The sequence below is a fragment of the Podarcis pityusensis genome, assembly GCF_964106645.2.
Source record: "Podarcis pityusensis genome assembly, chromosome: 1".
Lineage (NCBI taxonomy): Eukaryota > Metazoa > Chordata > Lepidosauria > Squamata > Lacertidae > Podarcis > Podarcis pityusensis.
This window is the reverse complement of record NC_138028.1, coordinates 75844960-75866114: the sequence shown is the minus strand read 5'-3', so window position 1 is coordinate 75866114 and position 21155 is coordinate 75844960. Positions and strand designations below refer to the sequence as shown.

At 41.6% G+C, this 21155-nt stretch overlaps 1 protein-coding gene across 4 annotated transcripts in view; it reads right to left on the bottom strand.

Annotated features, from left to right (window-relative positions):
• Nucleotides 1-783: 783 nt before the first annotated feature.
• Nucleotides 784-21155, bottom strand: part of MOB2 (MOB kinase activator 2) — a 103929-nt gene continuing 83557 nt past the window's right edge. For all 4 annotated transcript variants that reach the window (XM_080999793.1, XM_080999791.1, XM_080999792.1 and 1 more), the window contains exons 2-5: nt 12158-12318; nt 10952-11045; nt 2822-2946; nt 784-2088 (exon numbers count right to left, since the gene is read on the bottom strand). In XM_080999793.1, coding sequence (XP_080855919.1) covers nt 1763-2088; nt 2822-2946; nt 10952-11045; nt 12158-12318 — 706 coding nt within the window. In that variant the 3' untranslated portion in view covers nt 784-1762. The remainder of the gene's footprint in view (nt 2089-2821; nt 2947-10951; nt 11046-12157; nt 12319-21155) is intronic.

Below are 21155 nucleotides of genomic sequence, written 5' to 3'. Positions count from 1 at the left end.
CTCAAAGCAAGATCACTTTTCTAAAGTTGTTAATTTAGAAGGCTTGCGATGTAACAGAACTGTTAAAAATGGCAAAACAGCTACAAAGAGAAGCCTGGGTCCCTGAAGAGTCATCCTACTATATAATTTGTTAGTCAATCTTGTCCACTCCCAGAAAATTCTATTTAGAAAATTTTAACTATTCAAAGTATGTTCTTAGAGGAAGCATGTTGACTTCTTGAATGCAGCTCAGTATGTCCTAAAATTCTCACCGCCAGTGACCTTTGTGGCTAAGAGTGCCTTGTACCAGTTTTGTCTGCACTGTGTGGGGGCTGCCCCCCTTTGGTCCAAAAGCTCCAGATAGGCTTGGGGATAGGCTGTAACAAGGTACACTGTACTTGGCCTGATAAATACCACCTGAGGCTCTTATATTCCAGCTCAATCACTGGGGTCATCTGGAGGAAGGCTGTTGCCACTCCCATGCTGTGCATTCTTGCAGCAGAGATTTCCAGAGCTATTACACCAGTAGGCCTTGTACCTGTTTAATTGATTTCCTGGTTAGCCAGTCATTTTAATAATTACCGGTATCTTGTTTTTAATAGTGTTGTGCTTAATGCCATACACCCTCCCTGATAGTTTATAAAGAAATAAATAATAGTAAATGCCAAATACTTACACAAAATAACTTTGTCTGGAAAATGCAAAGTATACACACCTTGGCTAACAACTTCCCACACTGTAAACAGATAATGTTTCAACCCCTGAAGCAAATAGGCTAATGATGTGACATTGCATATAGAACACTTATACCTGATAGAAGTTTTTTTATTATTATTGGACAGATGAACTAAAATAAGCCAACAATATAATTATATGCCAACAGCCATCTCTCTAACACAGGTGGTGATACACTGTATGCCCCTTTCCATCTGCCCCAGGCTTCCCCTGCTCAACCACTGCATTAGGCTCAATTCCCCACTGTTGTAATTCTGATGTTTGTGTCTGGGAAGGAGAAGCCGGGGGTGGGGGGCAGTTGGGCAGAGGAACTAGAAGCAATAAGCAAAACAGGTTTGTAGATGCTCTTTTGAGATTCCCATGCTGACGACACCAGGTAGACTGCTGAGCCACATTGATTAGTGGGAGTCTTATTGCTACTCTAGTTGAGGCAAAACTCTTCCCGGTACAAGCCAGCAAAGGGCTAGATGCAAAAAGCCTAAGGGGAGGGAAAGGAAATGGGCCGTTTTAAGGAGAAACAAGACAAATCTCAAGCCCTCCCCCACCCCCAAAACAAAATATCTGCATCTTAAGCCACTTTACAAGTAAAAGTCACTTCTTATAACATTTATAAAATGGCAGTACCACCATCCTAGAGAGAGAGACAGACAGAAGGGGCTTGCATTAAAGGACTCCCCCACCCCCACCCCACCAAGGGAGAGGGGAAGTGGGCAGAACAAAAGAAGACAAAGCGGTAGCCCAACTCAAAAAAAATGTGGTTCTTCTCTAAAAACAGCACTCATCATCCATCTGATAGGGGAGAAAAAGAAAGAAGGGAGAAGGAAAAAAATAAAATGGAACTGGTGCAACTTCTCGCCAAGGATGATGCATTTAAACGAAAGCTCCATACGTCTACATGTCCTGTGGTGGCAGCATAATTGCTTAAACTGTCATGGCTGTGTATGTCTGTATATATATACACAATATGCACATATACATACACACAAAGAATATAGAGTGTTTTGTTTTTTTAAAAAAATGTTAGCATTAGTTTTGCTCCTGCTGGGACTCATCTCTCTTTCACATGGTTCTGTGCTCCTGCGCCGCTGCTGCCGCTGCCACCACTGCCGTTGCCGCTCCCATTACTGCTGCTGCTCCCACTGGTGCTACAGAGGACCTCCGTGAGGTCGTCCATGATGGTGGTTTCTTTAGGGTCCACCAGGTTGAACTCCCTGATGAATAGGATGAAGTGTATGTAGAGTGTGTTCAAATGTCCATGCAGCTCCAGTGCCAACGTTTCCTTGAAGTGTGAGGAGTAGATGTGGGCTAGCACATGAAACAGGTACTTGCAGATCTTCTTCACTAGAGACTCAAAAGAGTTGGGGAATTCCTTGCCTGCCACGAGAGAGAGAACCAACCATTATAATGTTCAGTGGTGCATCAAAGCACTCTAGAAGTAAGGCAACATTTGCTTAACTCCCTGCACTGGAATTAGCCCTCTGCCCACTAGGCAGGAAGCTTGAAAGGTTTTTTGGTGAAATTCAACATCACGCTCTTCTAATCTGTCTGTCTGCGCAAGCATCTTACCATGCCAGAAGGAATGAACCCCCACCCAACATATTGTTCATGGGATTCTTCCAACCCTCAATTGGGGGCAAGGGGGAGAAAGCCCTGTTCTGTAAGCCTATGTCCTTGCAACAGGGCTGTTTAGGTGAATCTCTGTCTTTGGGAGAGGCTAATGTTTCAGATCCCAAACCATACACAAACCACCCTCACATTTAGCCAGAAAAGTGTTCCCATGTCATCCAGCTACTGGCCCAGAAAAAAACAATTATGTGTATAGAAAGGAATAGCAGAGATATGGCATACGTTTAGAAGCTGGTTTCATTTGATTATTCACTGATCAAAGTAGTTTGAAGAAACTGCATTTAATATACAGTTTCACATATTATTTATCTCTTCTACAAACAATTAGTAATTATACATATGTAATGCTTGTTTTTTCAAAGCCATAAAACTCTGACTGGGACTTTTTCTTTTTGTAAACCGCTTTGAGGGGTTTTTTAGTCACTAAGTGTATAATTTTTGTGAATTAAATGAATAAAATCTTTCCTGTGAAGCAACATACCATATTTTGTAGGAAAGACATCCTCATCTGTTACTAGCTTCTGCACTGAACTCATGACGAAGTCAACATATTGAGGAGCAGTACACTTGATCTTCTTTCCCCGCTCATCATACCAGTAGTATTGTCTGTGGAGAGAGTTAACAGCAATGTATTATCTGTCCTAGAAGTTTAATTCCATGTAGACCAAAGCAAGTAGAGTCATAAATTGTCCTCCCTGGAGAGCTAGAAATTTCACATGAGGTCCTGTATTTTTGCTTACTGAACCCAAGAGCTGGTGTTTAATTGGTGATGTAACACCAGATGCTTAAACAAACAGACTCTCAGGTCAGCATTTTAATACTGCCTTTCCTGTCGCATCCTCAACAAAATAAACAAAAGTGTTTTAGAATTTTGATTATTGTTCAATGTAACAATTTGTGATTCTGTCATATTAAGAACACCATCTTCTGGAATAAGACATCAGCAAATGCCTGGAAGCACAGATATGTTTTACCAGTGCTTATAAAGATTTCATTTGCAGGTTTGCTGCTGGACCAAGCAGATAATCCTATTTAGAATTTTTATGGAGACCAACTGAAACAGAATAGTGCAGCTCTTGCTTCTCCCAACATTAGCACAAATTCATCCTGCCTGCTGACCATTCTTGAGGTTGATCAGTTCTCTCTTCATTCTTTGCCACAGCCTAAGTCAACTGAGCTGTTATCAAAATAACATCTTCCATGCAAGTCAGTAGATCCATGCGCTAATGAAATGCAGGCCAAAAGTATGCCAGTGATCTTGTGATGAAGTATGACAAGTGAATACAGAATTTTAAGCTTTCAGGCTGATTTGCAACAGAATGCAAAGTTTAGAGTGTTAATAAAATCAGCTGTCGGGAGAGGGCACTACAGCAAGACAGACTTAACAACATACTTTGACAGTTATTACACAGCTTCAAACCAGACTGATGTTAAATGCGTTCTTGCATTATGTGCCCACTTTTTTTTTTTTTTTAATGCGAACAGCAGTCACTTGGGGAGAGGCTGGTAATTACTGTGATTGAAGCAAGGAAGGGAAACCGAACACTTTTCTCCTACGTGGAGTTCCTGATAGACTAGATCTTGAGGCTGAATGTTGGAAGATTCAGGAAAGGCAAAAGAAAGTGTCCCTTCATATAGCACATAAACTACAGAATTTGCTCGCAAAAGATGTAGTGGTGTCTACCAATTTGGGTGGCTTTAAGAAGGGATTAGACAAATGCACGGAGGATAAGTCTACAAACCAAAATGGCTGTTCTACCTCCACTGTTGGAAGTAGTATGCCACTGGGCAGCAGATGCTGGGATTCACAGGCTGAGCTCCACTTCCAGGCTTCTCATTGCTATCTGGTTGGCCACTGTGAGAACACATTACTGGACTAGATGGGCATTTGGCCTGATCCATGAAGCTCCAACGGCCCGATCAAAGTTGCACTTTGGAACAGCTATTCGCATTGAGGAGAAATCCTCCCAAAGGAAATGGCTGTTTCAAATAAGTGATTTTCATTTGGAGCACAAAAGCGGATGAGAGGCTGCTGTTTGCATTTAAAAACAAATAGGTAACAGCAGTTGTAAGCAGTAGTTATAACTACAGTAATGCATAGTGAAGTAAGAATAGTAAATTACAACCGGTTACCATAGAAATAATTCTGTCTACATCAATCCTGCTTTCCCTGCTATATATCTTATTGTGCATAAAGTAGGCTTTTACCTCTCAGCTATGCTTATGACTAAGCTTCCTTCAAGCTACCACTCAAACCTACCATCTACAGTCATACCTCGGGATAAATGTGCTTCAAGTTAAGTATTTTCGGGTTGCGCTCCATGGCGACCCGGAAGTAACGGAGCGCGTTACTTCCAGGTTTCGCCACGTGCTCAGACGGTCAAAATGACATCACACTCATGTGTGGAAGCGGCAAAACGCGACCTGCGCAGACGTGGGTTGCGTTCGCTTCAGGATGCGAACAGGGCTCCGGAACAGATCCCGTTCACATCCCGAGGTACTACTGTATATTTCACTAGATTATACTGGAAGAATACACTCCTGATTCCAGTTCTACAAGTGGGTTTTTAATCTCTTTTAGAGATTTAAGATGCAGAGTTCAGAAGCTGCAGGACACTTATTACCACCAGCAGTAAGGGTTTTGAGTTTTACTCCAGCCTTTAACCATCATCTAAATAATCCTTGGATTTAGACACTCAGATGTTGACTGTTACAACCACCAAATGCGTTTTACATATAGCAATGAGGAACCTTCTAAACGTTTTTATACTGAATCAGCATCAGCTATCAGTATTCATTGTCATGTTATCCTTTTTAAAGACTTTATTCTATACTGAGATGTTTATAAACAGTGAGTGGGACTTTGTTACAATACGGAAGATGAAAATCATAGCAATTTTTTTAAAAAACAAAACAGTAAAATTCCTTCATTGTAGATCAAACTGGCATCAAACTAAAACAATTCAGCAAACAAATCAATTCAGCTGGGAGGCCTGAGGAAAAAGAATGATTTTCAAGAGGCATCTAAAACACATTATAATAGGAGCCTGTCTAACTGCCAAGGGGACCATCTTCCATTATGGTGGTGCAACCACACTGAAGACCCTGCTGCTGGTAACTACATACAGAATGTGTAGCACTGTGAGCACAGCCCCATCAGCTGAGTGCAGGAAGCAGGAGGGAATCAAGAGGGTAGGGCAGGAGCTAGGTGTTAAGCGTTTAAACAAAAATATAATTTTATATTGGTTCTTCAGGCAACAAATTTGCAATTGTTGATTACAAGGCCAAACAATTTAAAAGAAAAAAAGAATAATTTTATTCTTAGTGGGAGATATTTTTAAAATCCTGTCCTTCAACCTAAATGAACAGTGGTGGAATGTCTCCAAATTCAGGCTGCTTGGGAGAGCAAGGATTGCCAGCACCAGTGAGTCATTGAGGAAGCCATAAAACAAGACTGGGCTGTGTTTTTCAAAAGGGCAAGGTTTCCTTCCCAACTTTAAGAATATGTGCTTCTTGCATAACCATTGCATCCTTGCCCGCAGAGCAGCTTGCTATCTATCATTCCCCAGTCGAGTAACTTTCAAGAAAGTCTTAAAGACGACAGTTTCAATAGTCATACTCCTATCGCCTCACTGCAAAGTATATTTTCTCATTAAACCAAGACAGATTGAGCATATGTGACCCCACCACTGATGCTGTGTGCTAGAGAAACCAACCTGGCCTAACAGGGTCAGAAGTACTGAAATAAGAGGAAAGTCAGTCCCATGTCATTTTTAGGTCAACCTCAAGAAAACAGAATTGAATTGAAGTAGCTACAAAAGCAACAGAAGAGTGCTTTGAGACCAGAGCTCATGTATACTGGGCATGAATATAAAGGGCAAAATAACTCTCTGTTGTAACAGGTCTGCAGGTGCCATTTCTGGCTATGCCTATCCCTTTCCATAGCTGTCAAATCCTGGTGTGCTTGAGCCTCAGTCTGCTAACCTCTAGGAGAGGTTCCTGATCTCAGCTGTTACATTTTAATGATAGAAAGCTGTACTTCCCAGAGCACAATCCTTTCCCAGGGGCAGCTCACTTTCTAGAGAAGCAACAGTGGACCTTTCTCTTCTGGCTGGTCTGGTCTGTGGCATGATTCCCCTGGGTCTTGCTGAACTCTCTCTCTAGTCACCCACCTCCATCTCCGCTTGACAATGGGAAACCAATTTCAGCAGAACAAACTGGACTGATACCTGTATTAAAAAAAACTGACTAATGCTAATGATGCCTGCATCTGAAAAAGGAGTTGTCTAGAGCAAAGCAGAACTGAATACTTTGCTGGTCAAATGCTTACCGTATTTTTCACTCTATAAGACACACTTTTCCCCTCCTAAAAAGTAAGGGGAAATGTGTGTGCGTCTTATGGAGCGAATGCAGGCTGCGCAGCTTTAGCTGAAGCCAGGAGAGCAAGAGGGATCGGTGCGCACCGATCCCTCTTGCTCTCCTGGCTTTGCTTTGCTGGAGAGGCGCTGCACAGCTTTCCCTCTCTGTGCAAGCCGGAGGAGAAATGGAAAGGGCTCAGCTTCTCCTGCTACTTTGCTGAAGGGGCACTGCGCACAGAGGGAGAGCTGCACAGCACCCCTTCAGCGAAGCCCCTTCCGTTTCTCCTCCCGCTTTCCTGGAGAGGCGCTGAGCAGAGAGGGGGAGGATTTTTTTTCTTGTTCTCCTATAAACCTAGGCGCGTCCTATGGTCGGGTGCGTCTTATAGAGCGAAAAATATGGTATTTTACAGCATGAACATTACTTTGAACACAGCCGTCTTCAGAAGCAAATACATAAGGACTTCACTGTACTCACTTGATCTGCAAAGTCCAAGCTTAAACTTGTTTGTCTTTACACAGCATGCCTTTGCAACAGTCACACAGTGGAGATAGATTGAATTCTAGACAAAAACTGTCTTAAAGTTCAAGAGGGCAAAGAGAGCCACAACTGCCTTTTGGTCCAGGCAGTATAACAGGAAAGTGCTGCTTTGGGCAAAATGCAGGAGGCATGTCCACTTTAGCCACAGGGAAATAGAATAACTTAAAAACTAAGGCTTCATTCATGGCTGTTCATGTGCCCTAACAACCCAAAATTCTCGTTATTCCCAAAAGGGGTTTGACAACCGAGAATATGTATTGCAGCACTGAGCCTACAGAGTTAAGTGTGCCCTCATTTCTAGAGATAAGGTGGGTAAGACAGTCACAAACAGAGGTGAATTCTATTAAGGAGCAGCCATGTACAAATATACCCCCAGTTATAGGGCCAGGCATTTCCCATGCAACAGCTGAATGACCAGCAACGACCAAGTCATCACATTACCTACATTGATCAGCCATATTGTCACTCATCCATGAAGCTTGAAAAGGATGTGAGAAAGGGCAGGCAATGAGTGGAACCAAAACCAGGATAGAAGCACAGCTACTGCTGCAGCTGCACTGACTTCCTTGCAGAAGAAAAAGGGAATGACATGCGGAAAGACTGCCGAAGCTGAGCAGGAGGGATACTGGAGCAGACAAAATGCAAGCATGCCCTCAGATCCCATATATTTTTCTTATGCAGAAGCAACTACCAAGACAGCGCCCTCGCCCCTACCCCCAACACAATTAAAAATGGGAAAGAAACAAGGAAGAGGTTATGCAAGGGGAAATACAGAGTAGTAATTTCAAAATGAAGCAGAGCTACAGTTTGCAAACTGCTCCACAGCACAGGAAAAACAGTCACTCTGTTTAGTTTGATAACAACAACTTAACAGAATTGCACCCAGATGCTGCCTATTTCCTGTTATCCCCAAACAGCTGCAACTTCACTTTTCCAGAACTTTAGTAGTTTTCCAGTACTAGTTCCTACATGATGCAATGGCCATAAATGCTTTTGAAAGAAGGTTAGGTATACATAGAGTAAATAAGATGAATAGCTTACTGCCTATGAGTGTGGGAAATTGCAGCTGAATATAACTAGCAAGCTTAGAGCTAGTTAATGCATAGCATAAAGGGGTTAAGAAAACAGAACGGTATTCCCAGACTCAATTACACCATGCTCCCTCTCCTCTAGTAAAGAAGGAAGTAAAGCTTCTTTCTTCATTCTCTTCCACCACGTGAAGCTGACCAGGCAACAAGTCTGGGCTTGTCTGCTTCAAGCCCAGACTGCATGCTCTGAAATATTTTGCAGTATTTTGTAACCCAAGAATTTTCTATTTGTGGTGTTCTTCCTGCTGCATGGAATAATGCATGAATCTGACCTTTTGAGTTTGTAAGTAAAACATTTAAGCTTACTAAACGGTGTGGTCTGTAAAAGGGTTAGAAACGGGGGGGGGGGGGGTGCTGTAAGCAAACTAAATGAGATTTTAAAAAGGTCTAATTGCCTATTGTTCCCATGCTTCACAGTGCTGCATGTTTCTGTAATTTTAATACTCTGCTGGGGCCTATCTCTTGCTGGAGAGTATGTTTAGCCCCTTGCTTTGGATTTAGGGATCCAGCCAATTCTCTTATTAACTAACCTGACATTGCTACCCCAGCAATGAGAACTAGAAATGCTTCCATGTTCTGGCACTGTAGATTTTAAACTACCAGACACAGGGATTGAATAGCCTCACCTTGCTTATTATCAGTTTTGAAATGTGACACACCACTTTCCTATGGGACTGGGACTGAAGTCACATTTCAAAACCACCAAATAATTGTACATATTTTTGTTTTACTATAAGTTTTTTAGTCCATGTGTGGAACATTAAAGGAAAATGCTATTTCATAGCACATAAAGACTGCCATTTTACTGCACAATCATCTTGTGAACATTTTATTTATTGATTTATATAGCCCCATCAGTGTGCATAGTTCTTTATAGAACGTAAGGGACTTATGATCCGAAACACAAGTGAAACACAAAGTGGAGACAATATGCAATTGTTTCAGTAATTTGTGCTTGTGCTTCATTGCAGTACAATATAGGAACTAGGAGGTGTGCTAAAGGCATCACAGAAAAGGTGGGTTTTAACAAGGGACAACTGGGCTCTATAAGAAAATGTGAAGCACTCCTGTTCAGTCAGGCCCTCTTCTAAGTTACTCCATTCCACTCCTCTCCATTCCTCCCCCCTGGACAACAATCAGCCAGCACCATGTGGCCACCAAGCATGCTCAGTCTTCGCTGGGCAGTTTTTGGTGGTCTTTTATACTCTTAGGGTCCCCCCTCTCTCCAGCCTAAATACTGTTATTCTGCAAACTTTGGAGCTTTCCCAAGTCTGCCAATGACTTCTGCATGGATAGTGCTGTTTTGGTTACCCAATGATGCACATTCAAATAATGTGTTCACTGTTGTAGAAAAATTTTAGGAAGTAAGACAGGTGTCCTCATGCAGGTGTTCTGGGAGGCAGTTCTGAGCATACATGGTAGAAAGGTGGAGCTGAAGGAGCAGGGACTAGGATACAAAAGAGGTAATTCAGGGAGAGGTCATGGGGGGCTTTCAAGGTAAGGGCAAAAGAGGAGTGTTGGATCTGCAAGAAGTCAGTGCGGTGATGTCACATGCTCAGAGCTATGAGAGGTTAAATAATTTTGGTAGTAGGGTACTGGATAGATTTTCCTGGCACCCTACAAAACTGGCCATGGGGAGGTTGACAGAATCCCCCAGAAGAGTGCATAGTGGGGGGGGGGGAATCGTTCCATCTGACAAGCTGTAACGCTTGCACCGATGCAACATTCACCATAGTGTGACACTGAATTTGGATCATAGAGGCGTGAAAGTGCAGGTTGGCCAGTCCAATGGCAGATAAGAAGCACGGGTGGAAATAGTGGAATACCACTATTAAAGTTTCTCAATTTTTTCTTACCTTTGAATGGAATTACATTCTTGTTTCAATAAAAACATAATAAAAACTATTTGCTTTATGTTTCACATGCATATTCTGATTGAATGATGTTTTCTTTTTCCAAGGTTATGATAGAGAAACAATGCTTCTTTTCACTCTCAGCAGTTCACTGCTTTTAGAAAGACATGGTCAACCTCAAAGAGAAAACACTAGGAGCAGAGCATTTTTTCCCTGGTCCCTGAGAAACTGCCAAATCATGCTCACAATACTTCAGAGCTTTAGCAGCTACACTACTTGAAGGTTGTCTGCAGAATGGCTGGGTGCCCAGCCATCATTCCTGAGGTTAAGAAAGTCCCCCCAGGCTAGCAGCTCAAAAGTGGCCTTTTGTACTTCCATGTTGCGGTTTTTTGGGGGGGGCAGAGCTTTGAATAATGCAGAACTCAGTTCCAGAACCATAGAACTGTAGGCCAGGGAGAAAAGTGCAAGTGTGGATTATTTTTCAGGGTGGTGGGTAAGGGCCCAAAACAAAACAAAACACATGCCAGATGCAGCAAATCATTCTGTTATTTCTTCTAAAATTGTTATTTCAATAATAATAACACTGACAGCTAATATTTGATTCAAATTTGGACTTTTCTCTTCTTCCTTGCATCCAATCCCTTTGGTCATCCTTTTAGCATGCACTAAGCATTTTTGCAGTCAAGTCTGAAAGCTTTCCACTTCTTGCCATCCCTCATACTGGAGCACAATAGCCCAAGCCATCACCATACCACAAATGAAGAAATCACTTACGTATTGCACACTGCCATGGTCTGACATGTATCTCCCGTACAAAATTCAGAGATTGTACTATATTGTAAATTGATGTGGTGGAAAAAGGTTGTTGCTGAAAGAGAAAAAGACACCAAGGTGTTTCCATTACTCATTTGAACTTTTGGTTGCAGAAAGAAAGGAGCTGCATAATTACACTGGATTTGGTGGTTCACTTGAACATTTTCAAAATTAGCCCAACAACAATCACTAAATTTTCTCTCGCTTGAAGCGTGCAATCCGTGGCGTAGCAACAGCTTTCCAGCACCTGGAACAGAGTTTTTTTTAGGAGATCACCCAAAGTTGTTGAGTTTTTTTGGGGGGAACAGCTCCAAAACATGATTAGCTGGCATTTTGAGGGACAGACAGTTGTTCTGTCGCTCACCAGCTCCCCTGCCATCCTGCTGCCCTAGGCCCCATGATGCCCTGCAATGAAGATCATTGGTTGTCTTTGGACCAGTCACACGCTCTCAGCCTAACCTACATCACAGGGCTATCACAAGGTAAAATAGGTGGGGGAGAACTTTAACCCTAAGCTGCATAGAGAATACAAATGAAAATAAAATAAGCCTATCAAAATCCATTATTTTCCCCAAGGCCTTTTTTGTTATTTCTTTGCATGCATTTCAAAAATGGCAGTGGAGAGCTCTAATCAGAAGCACTACTTAAATTATTCACAGGCAGCACAACAACTGGAGCAAACAGGTCTCATTAGCACACTTTTCAATGTATGCCTAGAGGGCCATGCAGACCAAGACCAGCCTGAATGGTTCAGGAGGCCACAGATGTTTCCATTCGTGAAGGAACACAGATGTCACCATCTAAAGCAGGGGCCTAAAATGCCCTAGCACTTTGTGTCTTCTCACATTGACCAGAATTTTTTTTTAAGTCATCCAGGCTTGTATTTCAGCATTCAGGATGCTGATTTCCAGTTACAATAAGGGTATAATCATTAGCTTTTAGAAATGTATTCCATAGCAAACTGAATGTCTCGTGCAAATGTCAAAGTGAAAGGAGGAACTTTTCACCTTGCTGAACTTATTTGTTTTGCAAAGTGGAAGAGTTGGTATCCAAATGCAACATCCTCTGCCCATTACAATTCCTTAAAAAAAAAAAAATCAGAAAACCTACTAGCATGAAAACTATGTAGCAGGAATATTCAGTTTTTATCAATATCATGGTACTTACTGTTGCTAGCTAGCCACTCATTAAGGTCTATTTCCCGTGGTAGCATGACTAACTCTTTGAATTCAAAGTCAGTAATCCTTGACTTCGTGTATTCCGGCTCTAGGTAGAGTTTCTTTTCTTCTGGGGCTGGCTTTTTACCATTTGGTTTTCCCTTGGATTTCCTGCAGAAGGAAAAGGAAACAATGCCTTGAATTACAAACTGAGGTGTAGGTTATATAAACTCATCTCCCATCTTTTGTAATAACTTTCTCTTTCATACTGCATAATCCAATTTCCTTTATTAACAAAGGAAACCTGCTGTTAGAATCCCTGCAAGAACGAGGCCAAAGGAAAAGGCATACAGCTCCAGGGTAGTTGCTCAAGGCCTGAAAATGCTATTGCACCCCTGCCCTTTTCCTGGTAAAGAAATAATGAAAACTGGACCACAGGTATGAAGTTTACGGCATGTAATGCCTTAAGAGAGAATATTATGAAAATGATATACAGGTGGTACATGACACCAGTCAAGCTTGCAAAAATCTATCACTTGCCCGATAATAAATGTTGGAAATGTAAAGAGACTGAAGGTACATTCTTTCACCTTTGGTGGACATGCCCAAGGATTAAGGCTTTCTGGGAGATGATCTATAATGAAATGAAAAAGGTATATAAATATACCTTCCTGAAGAAACCAGAGGCCTTTCTCCTGGGCATGGTCGGCCAATTGGTGCCAAAGAAGGACAGAATTTTCTTTATGTATGCCACAATAGCAGCAAGAATACTTATTGCAAAGTATTGGAAGACACAAGATTTACCCACTCTGGAAGAATGGCAGATGAAGGTGATGGACTATATGGAACTGGCAGAAATGACTGGCAGAATCCGAGACCAGGGAGAAGAGTCGGTGGAAGAAGATTGGAAGAAATTTAAAGACTATTTACAGAAATATTGCAAAATTAATGAATGTTAGAATGATGTCAGAATGAAATTAAGTGGTCTTAGCAGCAAATGTTATAAAGGTGTATGTACAAATGGATTGTTAACAGATGAGAATCTAAAGTTATAATATGTTAAGTTAAAGGATTAAGACAAAAACAAAGAGGGAAAGGAATTGCTGAATTAACTAATAGAACTGGAATACAAAAAAGGGAGGTGCGAGGAAGTCAGGGAAGTAAGGAAATGAAATGTAAGTTATGGAAAGATCAATGTGTTTTGTTTTTTTTAAGTGTTTTCTATCTTTTTTCTGTATTTTGTATTTTTTTCTTTTTTATTTCTTTTTCTTTTTCTTTTTTCTTTTTTATATATGTAATTTTTTTCTTTGAAACTTTAATAAATATCATTAAAAAAAAAGAAATAATGAAAACTGGGTTCATGCCCAAGCTGATGTAAGCCTCCCTCTACCAGGTGATCAATTAATGCTGGCTTCTGTACCAGAGGTGTCCACTTTAAAATATTGCTGCTTAAAATATTTAAAACCGTACATGAATCCAATGAATCACAAAGGAAGCATTCTGAGCTGTTATGGGAAAAGGTAGGATGAGAAATGTTGGGGGTTTAGGAGTTATAAGCTGTTGTGAAAAAAAACAATAAAGGTAAACTCAGGGTGGGTCCTTTGGACATAAACACCTGCACTGCAATGTTGGTATGTTTATTCTTTCTATATTCTACACTAAAAACATTTTGTTTATACACACACACTCATATTCTCCCCCCCCCCCCTCGTAAGGTTAACACAGAAGGGGAGAGAATTTGAAGCTAAAGCATATGTTACTCCAGATACTCATTTTATTCTACTGAACATTTTTACAGTATTTTGCATTATTTGCATCCAATGAAGCATGCTTCTGCCTACTAAACCTTATGGCCTTGATTTATTACATTTATAGTCCAACTTTCCTTCAGGGAGCTTAAAGGGGGGTCTACACAAGTTTCCTAGGTGTTCTTCCATCTAGCCCCTGATTTAGAGACCATGCGTGGCCTGCGTGGGCTCTCTGCCTCTGGGCCTCATGCAAGCTGAGTCATGCCTCAAAACACCAGATATTGCTCAGTCCAAAGGAGCATAAAGAGAGAAGAGTCCTGCACTCGTGGAAAACACTGTTTAAACCTTTATTTCTCAAAGTGGTCCAACTGTAAACATTCCACTTGACCTCTTCCTCCTCCAGGAATGCCAAGCTCCAATCATAGAACCAGTTTATCTTAACAGTAAACAGCATAAATCCAGTTCAAACTATGCACTTTGCCTCAAGGTAGCCAAGAAAGCACAACATGATGAGCCTGCCTCATTCCAAAGGAAAATCTACACTAGTAATCCCCTGAATGCTGTGAACAAGCTGGCCAGGTTCTGTACAGCATGCCTCCTGTTCTTCTCTAGACAAAGTTGTGTGTGTAGAAAATAACAAGGTTTGGGGCAGAGGCAGCATTTAGGAGAGCCAATTCAAAACTTTTGACTACCAAGGAGAAGCACGAGAATCCTGAGCACAATAGCCTTAGAAGAGTTTACATGAAAATGATGCTAGTTGCTGCTCGAAGTGGAAAGTGTGATACCATCACCTGAAAAAGATTGTTTAATACTTCCTTTTACCTTTCATGCATTTATTTAGGCTGTAAAGCTGCTGCCATGTCAAAGAAGAGATGGAGAAATTATGCTGAGCCCATTTGATAAGTGCAACCATCCTTCAGAGGCAAGGAAGGAAAGAAAAGCTGCACTTTTGTTGTCCACTCAGTGTAGTGTGAGTGGGCATCTACTTGGGCAAAGGGCCTTTTTCTTTCCTTGTGTGCCCCCAATATCTGTCCTAGGGAATTGGGGCAACATCTGGAGCAGAGGTGTGAGGGCAGTTGCAGAAGGGAGACAAGAAACTGGAAGTCCTATTGATCCAGTGCTGTGTGATAGTTCACATATAGAAATCAGCTCAGTGGTAGTAATTTGTGCATAGAGGGGAAAGAACTTACTATGGTTTTATTTCTCCTTGATTTTATTTTAAAGACCCTTCTTTGTATCCTTGCATATCTACCCTCTTGCCTGCTTACTTTACCTGCTTTTTGGCTTCGGGATAGGCTACTGACCCCTTCATTCTCCACAAACACCACTTTCCATGCTATATGCCACTGGAGTACCCTGCAAGGAAATACAGAGCGTGCTAATCCTATTCACTCAATTCAAGACTTTCAGACCATTGGTGGAAGAGCTTCCTTAAGGGAAGAAAATATTGTTCATGGTGCAAGCCTGTGATCAGATTTTTTTCTGTCACCCAGGACTTTTAAATTTTGGGTAGTACTTCTGGAGGGGGACATGTTCTGCTTCTCCTGAGGTAGTTTGTCCACCTTTGGTCTCCATCCTGCATTAAGCTCTCACCTATGGCTCCTAGAAGCTGTCAGCATGTGACAATGGCCACAGCCCAGGAAATAGATTTGACTGGCCAGGTGGGGGTAGCTGATGGGTCTCTAACCCTCAGTGAGTTAGGGATTTCCTGCATGCAAGGACACATCCCGATGGATTGAGTGGATGAGACCAATAGAGGGTCCAATGGTCAAGAAGGTGAGACAGATGGATGCCAGCAACAGCTACTTTTCCATTCTTTTGAATCTTGATAACATACATACACTTACTTCTAATGTGTTGGGCAGGAGAAACAAGGTATCCCTCAATAAGATTATTCACAAGTCACACTGTCATGGCTATACATGCCTTTATATCAAGGTATTCCTTCAACCAGTTCCTGGCTAATCTGAAATGCCTCTACTAGATATACACAAGCTTGGACATAAAGAAACAAATGAAAAGCCCACTTCATGATGGTCAAATGTCAGTGAATATCCAGCTTGATAAATGCAAAGCTTTTTTCCTTTTGTTGCTGAAAGTCAAATCACATCTCCTTGCAGTCTCTGAGGAAATAAACCTCAGCTATGTTAGCCAGTGAAAACACGACTGCAAACCAATTCTTCAGGCGGCTCGTCAAGCAAAGGTTACTTAAAAACCCAAACCACAGTTGATGCAAATGTCACAGGCACAAATCACCCTACAGAGTAAAAGGGGGAGAGAAGGGCAGAGAAGAATGCCAGACAAATGGAGTGTGTACTGAGGTCATTGTGTGAAATGTTATGCTTGCTCAAGTTTTTGCTGCTTCCAGCCAACCTTTTACACACACATACCGCTTTATATTCAGCTGGGAGAAAGAAATCTCTCTCTAGTTGGAATAATATAAAACACAATTACTGTAATGTACTGTAATGTGCAAACTGCTTTCTATCAGCCTAAGTGATAACATTTTTGTACTCACCAGCCCACAAAATGCTATTGCAATGAAAGCTCAACTGCAAACTCACCACTGAACTCTGGGTTTGGCAAGCTATTTGCCTGGACCAAACTGTTACTTGCCTGCAGGCAAGTGGCTAATTTCAAGGTTTGTTACTCTCCTTGTTACTGATCCTGATAGATAGTGATATCCCAGCAAGTCTCAGTTCTGATGAAGGATGGTCAATCCTTTTTACAGTCTGTGTCCATTCTATCCCATTTCTACGTTTTTCCATGACTTTAAAAAATGCATCTGAAAATTCACATTTCAATACAATTAAACAGTTTTAATTCATTCTGAAAACCTGAATTCTTTCTCCCAAAATACCTCATCACCAGGCTACCCCCTCCACCACTACTTAGTTGAATATTGGTAAACATAATCAAGTTTCTGACTTTAAGCTCTGTCAGCAAGCTTCGGAACACAACTTGTGAAGTTTCAGAAAGAGAAAATTATTATTTGGCATTTTGTACTAACACTCAGGAATCAAAGGACAAAGAAACACAGATACTGTGAAACATTTATGCATGTCTAAATAGATCTTTAAAATTTATAATGCACTATGCACCTTATTTTATACTGCACTGAAACAGCAAAGGAAGAATTGGGTATCCATTTCCATGTATGTGAAATGCAAGCCCTCCTATTTTCTACACATGTTCCCTTCACATGTCCAGAGACAAAGGATCAGGTGAGAAGCTGCCCTATTCAAGCAATAAAAGGGCTTGGGAATACTCAAGATATATAAACTGAGCCATTTAAACTCATACGCACCCCAGCGTATTGTACAGAAATCAAAATGCTGAACCTAAGAAAACATCAGTTACCAAAAGATAATTCCCAGATAAATATTTCTGGAATTAGAATCAATTTATCAACAACTAGACACAGCACCCAAAATGGACGGCAACAACTGTTATGAACGCTACAGCTATAAATAAAAATAAATTAGAAAGATTTGCTCTAAGCATCACTACAGCTGAAAGTTATTGAAATGTTTTTATTTTTAAAAGTAACTTGTTCCCTATATATACACTACACATGCACACACAATTTCTACCATTAGCCAAGGATTCCATGGATATATATATAACAAAGACATTGACCTATCTGAGGTTAAAAAGAGTTTCACAAGCCTAGTCACATAAATCACAACCTTGTTAAAGTCCAAATAAGTGACAATGAACAGTTATAGGTTCTGTTCCCATTTATTATCACATCTAGGACTGCCAGATGTCCTTTATTCTCCTCTGAGATCTTCTTTATCTCAGAGAGTTGCAGCTGCATACAAAGCATAATGAATTACCCCTGTTTGACATGCCATACCTCCAAACTGCCTGTTTTTTTAAAACTTTGGATTTGTCACCCTTTGGAATGCATGCAAATATCAGACTGCAGCCCAACCTATTTCCCTGGAAACTCATCTGAGAATGTCAAATGGCAGTTCCATGCCAAGCACCTCATGTTGACTTTCCCTTTCTTTTCATTTTGCCAGCCCTGAGGATCAGAAACATTTTAAACCAAATTACACGTTAACAATGTTCCTCAAAACAAACTGCCTATACTCACAATACTAACAACGTATACTTTATGTGTTCACTCCCTTATCAGAAAATGGATGAAACAGTAGAAGACAATATTAGCCCCCTTCTAAAATCAAATCTGACCCAATGGAAGAAACAGAAACTGAAAGATTTACCTTTTGATTCCCCTTTAGTTCCAGTAACTCAAAAGTCTTCCTTCACACAGCAGCCAAATCAGGCTCATTTGCTAAGTGGGATTATATAAACTCAGATACTTCTACACTAATCAAAGCCCCTTATAGCTCCAGAAACAATTTTTATATTACCAGATAACACCAGATTAAACATTTTCTAAATCAGCCAAATATATAGGGACATAGCTTAAATAGTTTTAAGCAACTACTCATTTTGATCAACCCACTGGGAAAGGAAATGATCTCCCAACTATATAAAATTCTCACATATTTGGCTACCCTTCTTCTCACTCCATAAGACTAAAATGGGGAAAAGATTGTGGGGTAAAGTTTTTGGAGAAGAATTACACTATATACAGTTAGCATCACAGAAAACACTGACACAGCAGAAGAGAGAAAGCATATCTATTCGGGACATTAGAATGAAGTACTCCTACTAGCATAAGGTATTTTCCCCCAATACAGTCAACCCCAATAGTCTCCCAAGGAGAAAAGCTGGCTTCAATGTCAGCCAATGCAAAATTATGCAAGCAGTGGGCCAATATTTAATCACATCTTGTAGGCCCAAACTTCATTTGAATTCCTTGATGCTCCATGTTTTACTGTGAATAGAACTTTCTTTTTAAAGGAATCCGCTCCAAAAGGAATCCACTCCAAAAGAAAATTTAAGTTCAACATTTTAATTTCAGTTCCTCTCATCTCTCAGCATAATAAATCAAATGGGAAGCAGACAACAGTGCAAAGTAACATGATAAATGTTTCTAGTTTTACAAGTTCTTTGTGCTGCAGATAATTTAGTGATCTCACACCCAAACAAGCTCTATCAACCCCCTTCCCATATGAAAAACATTGAAGAAGAAGTGTTGGGTTTTGTTAAGAGTAGAATTAACCACATTTCCAAGCTAACTAGGTTTTGGCCCATGGTCTGCAATTCCTATTGAGAAATACACAACTAAAGACAAACCCCAGTGCCGTACAAGACACTATGTGGTGGGTGTGCATGCATGCTCCAAACAGGCTGAAGAATTGGGTTCTCTCAGACTTGCCAGCTGGTTAAAGCAACAAGAGAAACCCCAGACTATTAACCTGCTCCTTCAGTGAATTGAGCAATTATCTAGACTCTGGATCCAGCCACAACACCTCTGTATTGCCAGTTTACTAGTCCTCATCCAGCCCACCACTGAGCCCAGGAGCAACCTCACCATCATCAGCACACTGTTGACATGTTGCTCCATACCTTCCAATAACAGCCCCCAATGGCTTCATGTAGACATTAAATCACATCAGGGATGCAATGGTACCCTATGATGTGGCATGCCACAGTACAACTGTGGAAACAATCATTCAATGCTATTCTTTGAAACAGACACTGAAAATGAAACTGGAACCACTACAAAACAATGTTCCCAATACTCATCTCACAGAGCTGATGCAGGAAGATACCACTGTCATTGGTATCAAAAGCCACTGATGTATCAAGTAAGAATAACTGAGATCTGTACTTGAATTGAAGCGCTTCTTAATAAAGATAGTAATAGCCCAGGGTAGGGCCTATTTTGTCTGCTACTGTTTTGGGACATAGATGGTGGAAGAAATGTCTGTTCCATAGACAGGGAGACTATGGCAATTAAAAAGAGAAGGACAGAGGGAGTATGACCCTTTATATAGCACTTGGCATGTCCAAATCCATTATTCAGGCACTGCATGGAACCTACACAGTTCTACAAGCATCTCTAAAGCATGTAGCATTTTAATAACCACTTTAAGCTAGTAGCGTCCATGCCTATATAAGGCAATGCTAAGAGTTCCTGTTATGGGATATATCATTTTGTGGGATGATTGTGAATGGGGTAGTCAATCCTCCACTTCCAATGTAGGATGTGAAAAACAGAAAGGTAAAGCGCAACACAGAATAGTAGACAATCTAGATTGCATCTCTCAAAAGCCTGAAAGCAAGTTATTTCCTCCTACACATCTGAGACCAGAGATAAATCTGTGGTAGCAGTACACAGTGTAAGCCCTACCCAGCAGAATGAATGGCTAAAACAAAGCAGTGGATCAATAATGCCTGTGGGGTCTCAGAAGTGGAATGGTTGCAGAAGTAAAGAACAAAAGAGGGAGAATGACAAGAGCATGCAACTTCAGGTACGCAATTCCCCCCATGTGTAGGAAGCAATGTTCAACGTAAATTAGATTAGTCAGCAAGCACTGCCAACAATTTAAGAAAACATTAGTTACTTATGTAAAGTTGAATAAGCTGTTAATCAGAGAGCCACAGTTTCAGATTTAGCTAGTTGTTTTATACAGTGCTGAAAATTCAACACATACACCTCAGCTCCATGTCTCTCTTGTTCCAGAGTCAACAGGTTCTCCGCCTTCCCAGCCAACCTAACCTCTTGCCCCTTCTACTAATAATCTACACAGTGCATTCAATTCCTAGAATACATGTGCAATTTCCTACAGCTCTTTCCCACTAGTTACTGCTTCTCAATCAACAACTTACTCTGTCCTTTTTCTAGGCTTCTCTATTTAGCACTTTTCTCAACACGGGGCTTCCATGTTTCATATACCGTATTTTTCGTCCTATAGGGCACACTGGAGCATAGGACGCACCTCTTTTTTGGGGGGGGGGGGATGAATAAAAAAAATTTATTCCCCCCCCCGGCGGCTGCCGCCCCAAGCCTTGCGCACACCTGCCCGAAGCACGGGGCACCCTCCGGAGGGCTCCCTGTGCTTCGGGCGACAGGCTGCCGCCGCCCCAAGTCTCGCGCGCTCGGCGGGACCTCCTGCCGGGCACGCAAGGCTTGCGGACACTCGCCCGAAGCACGGGGAGCCCTCCGGAGGGCTCCCCGTGCTTCGGGCGACAAGCTGCCGCCCCAAGCCTCGCGCGCTCGGCGGGACCTCCTGCCGGGTGCACAAGGCTTGCGGACACTCGCCCGCCGCCCCAAGCCTCGCAAGCTCGGCGGGACCTCCTGCCGGGCGCGCAAGGCTTGCGGACACTCGCACGAAG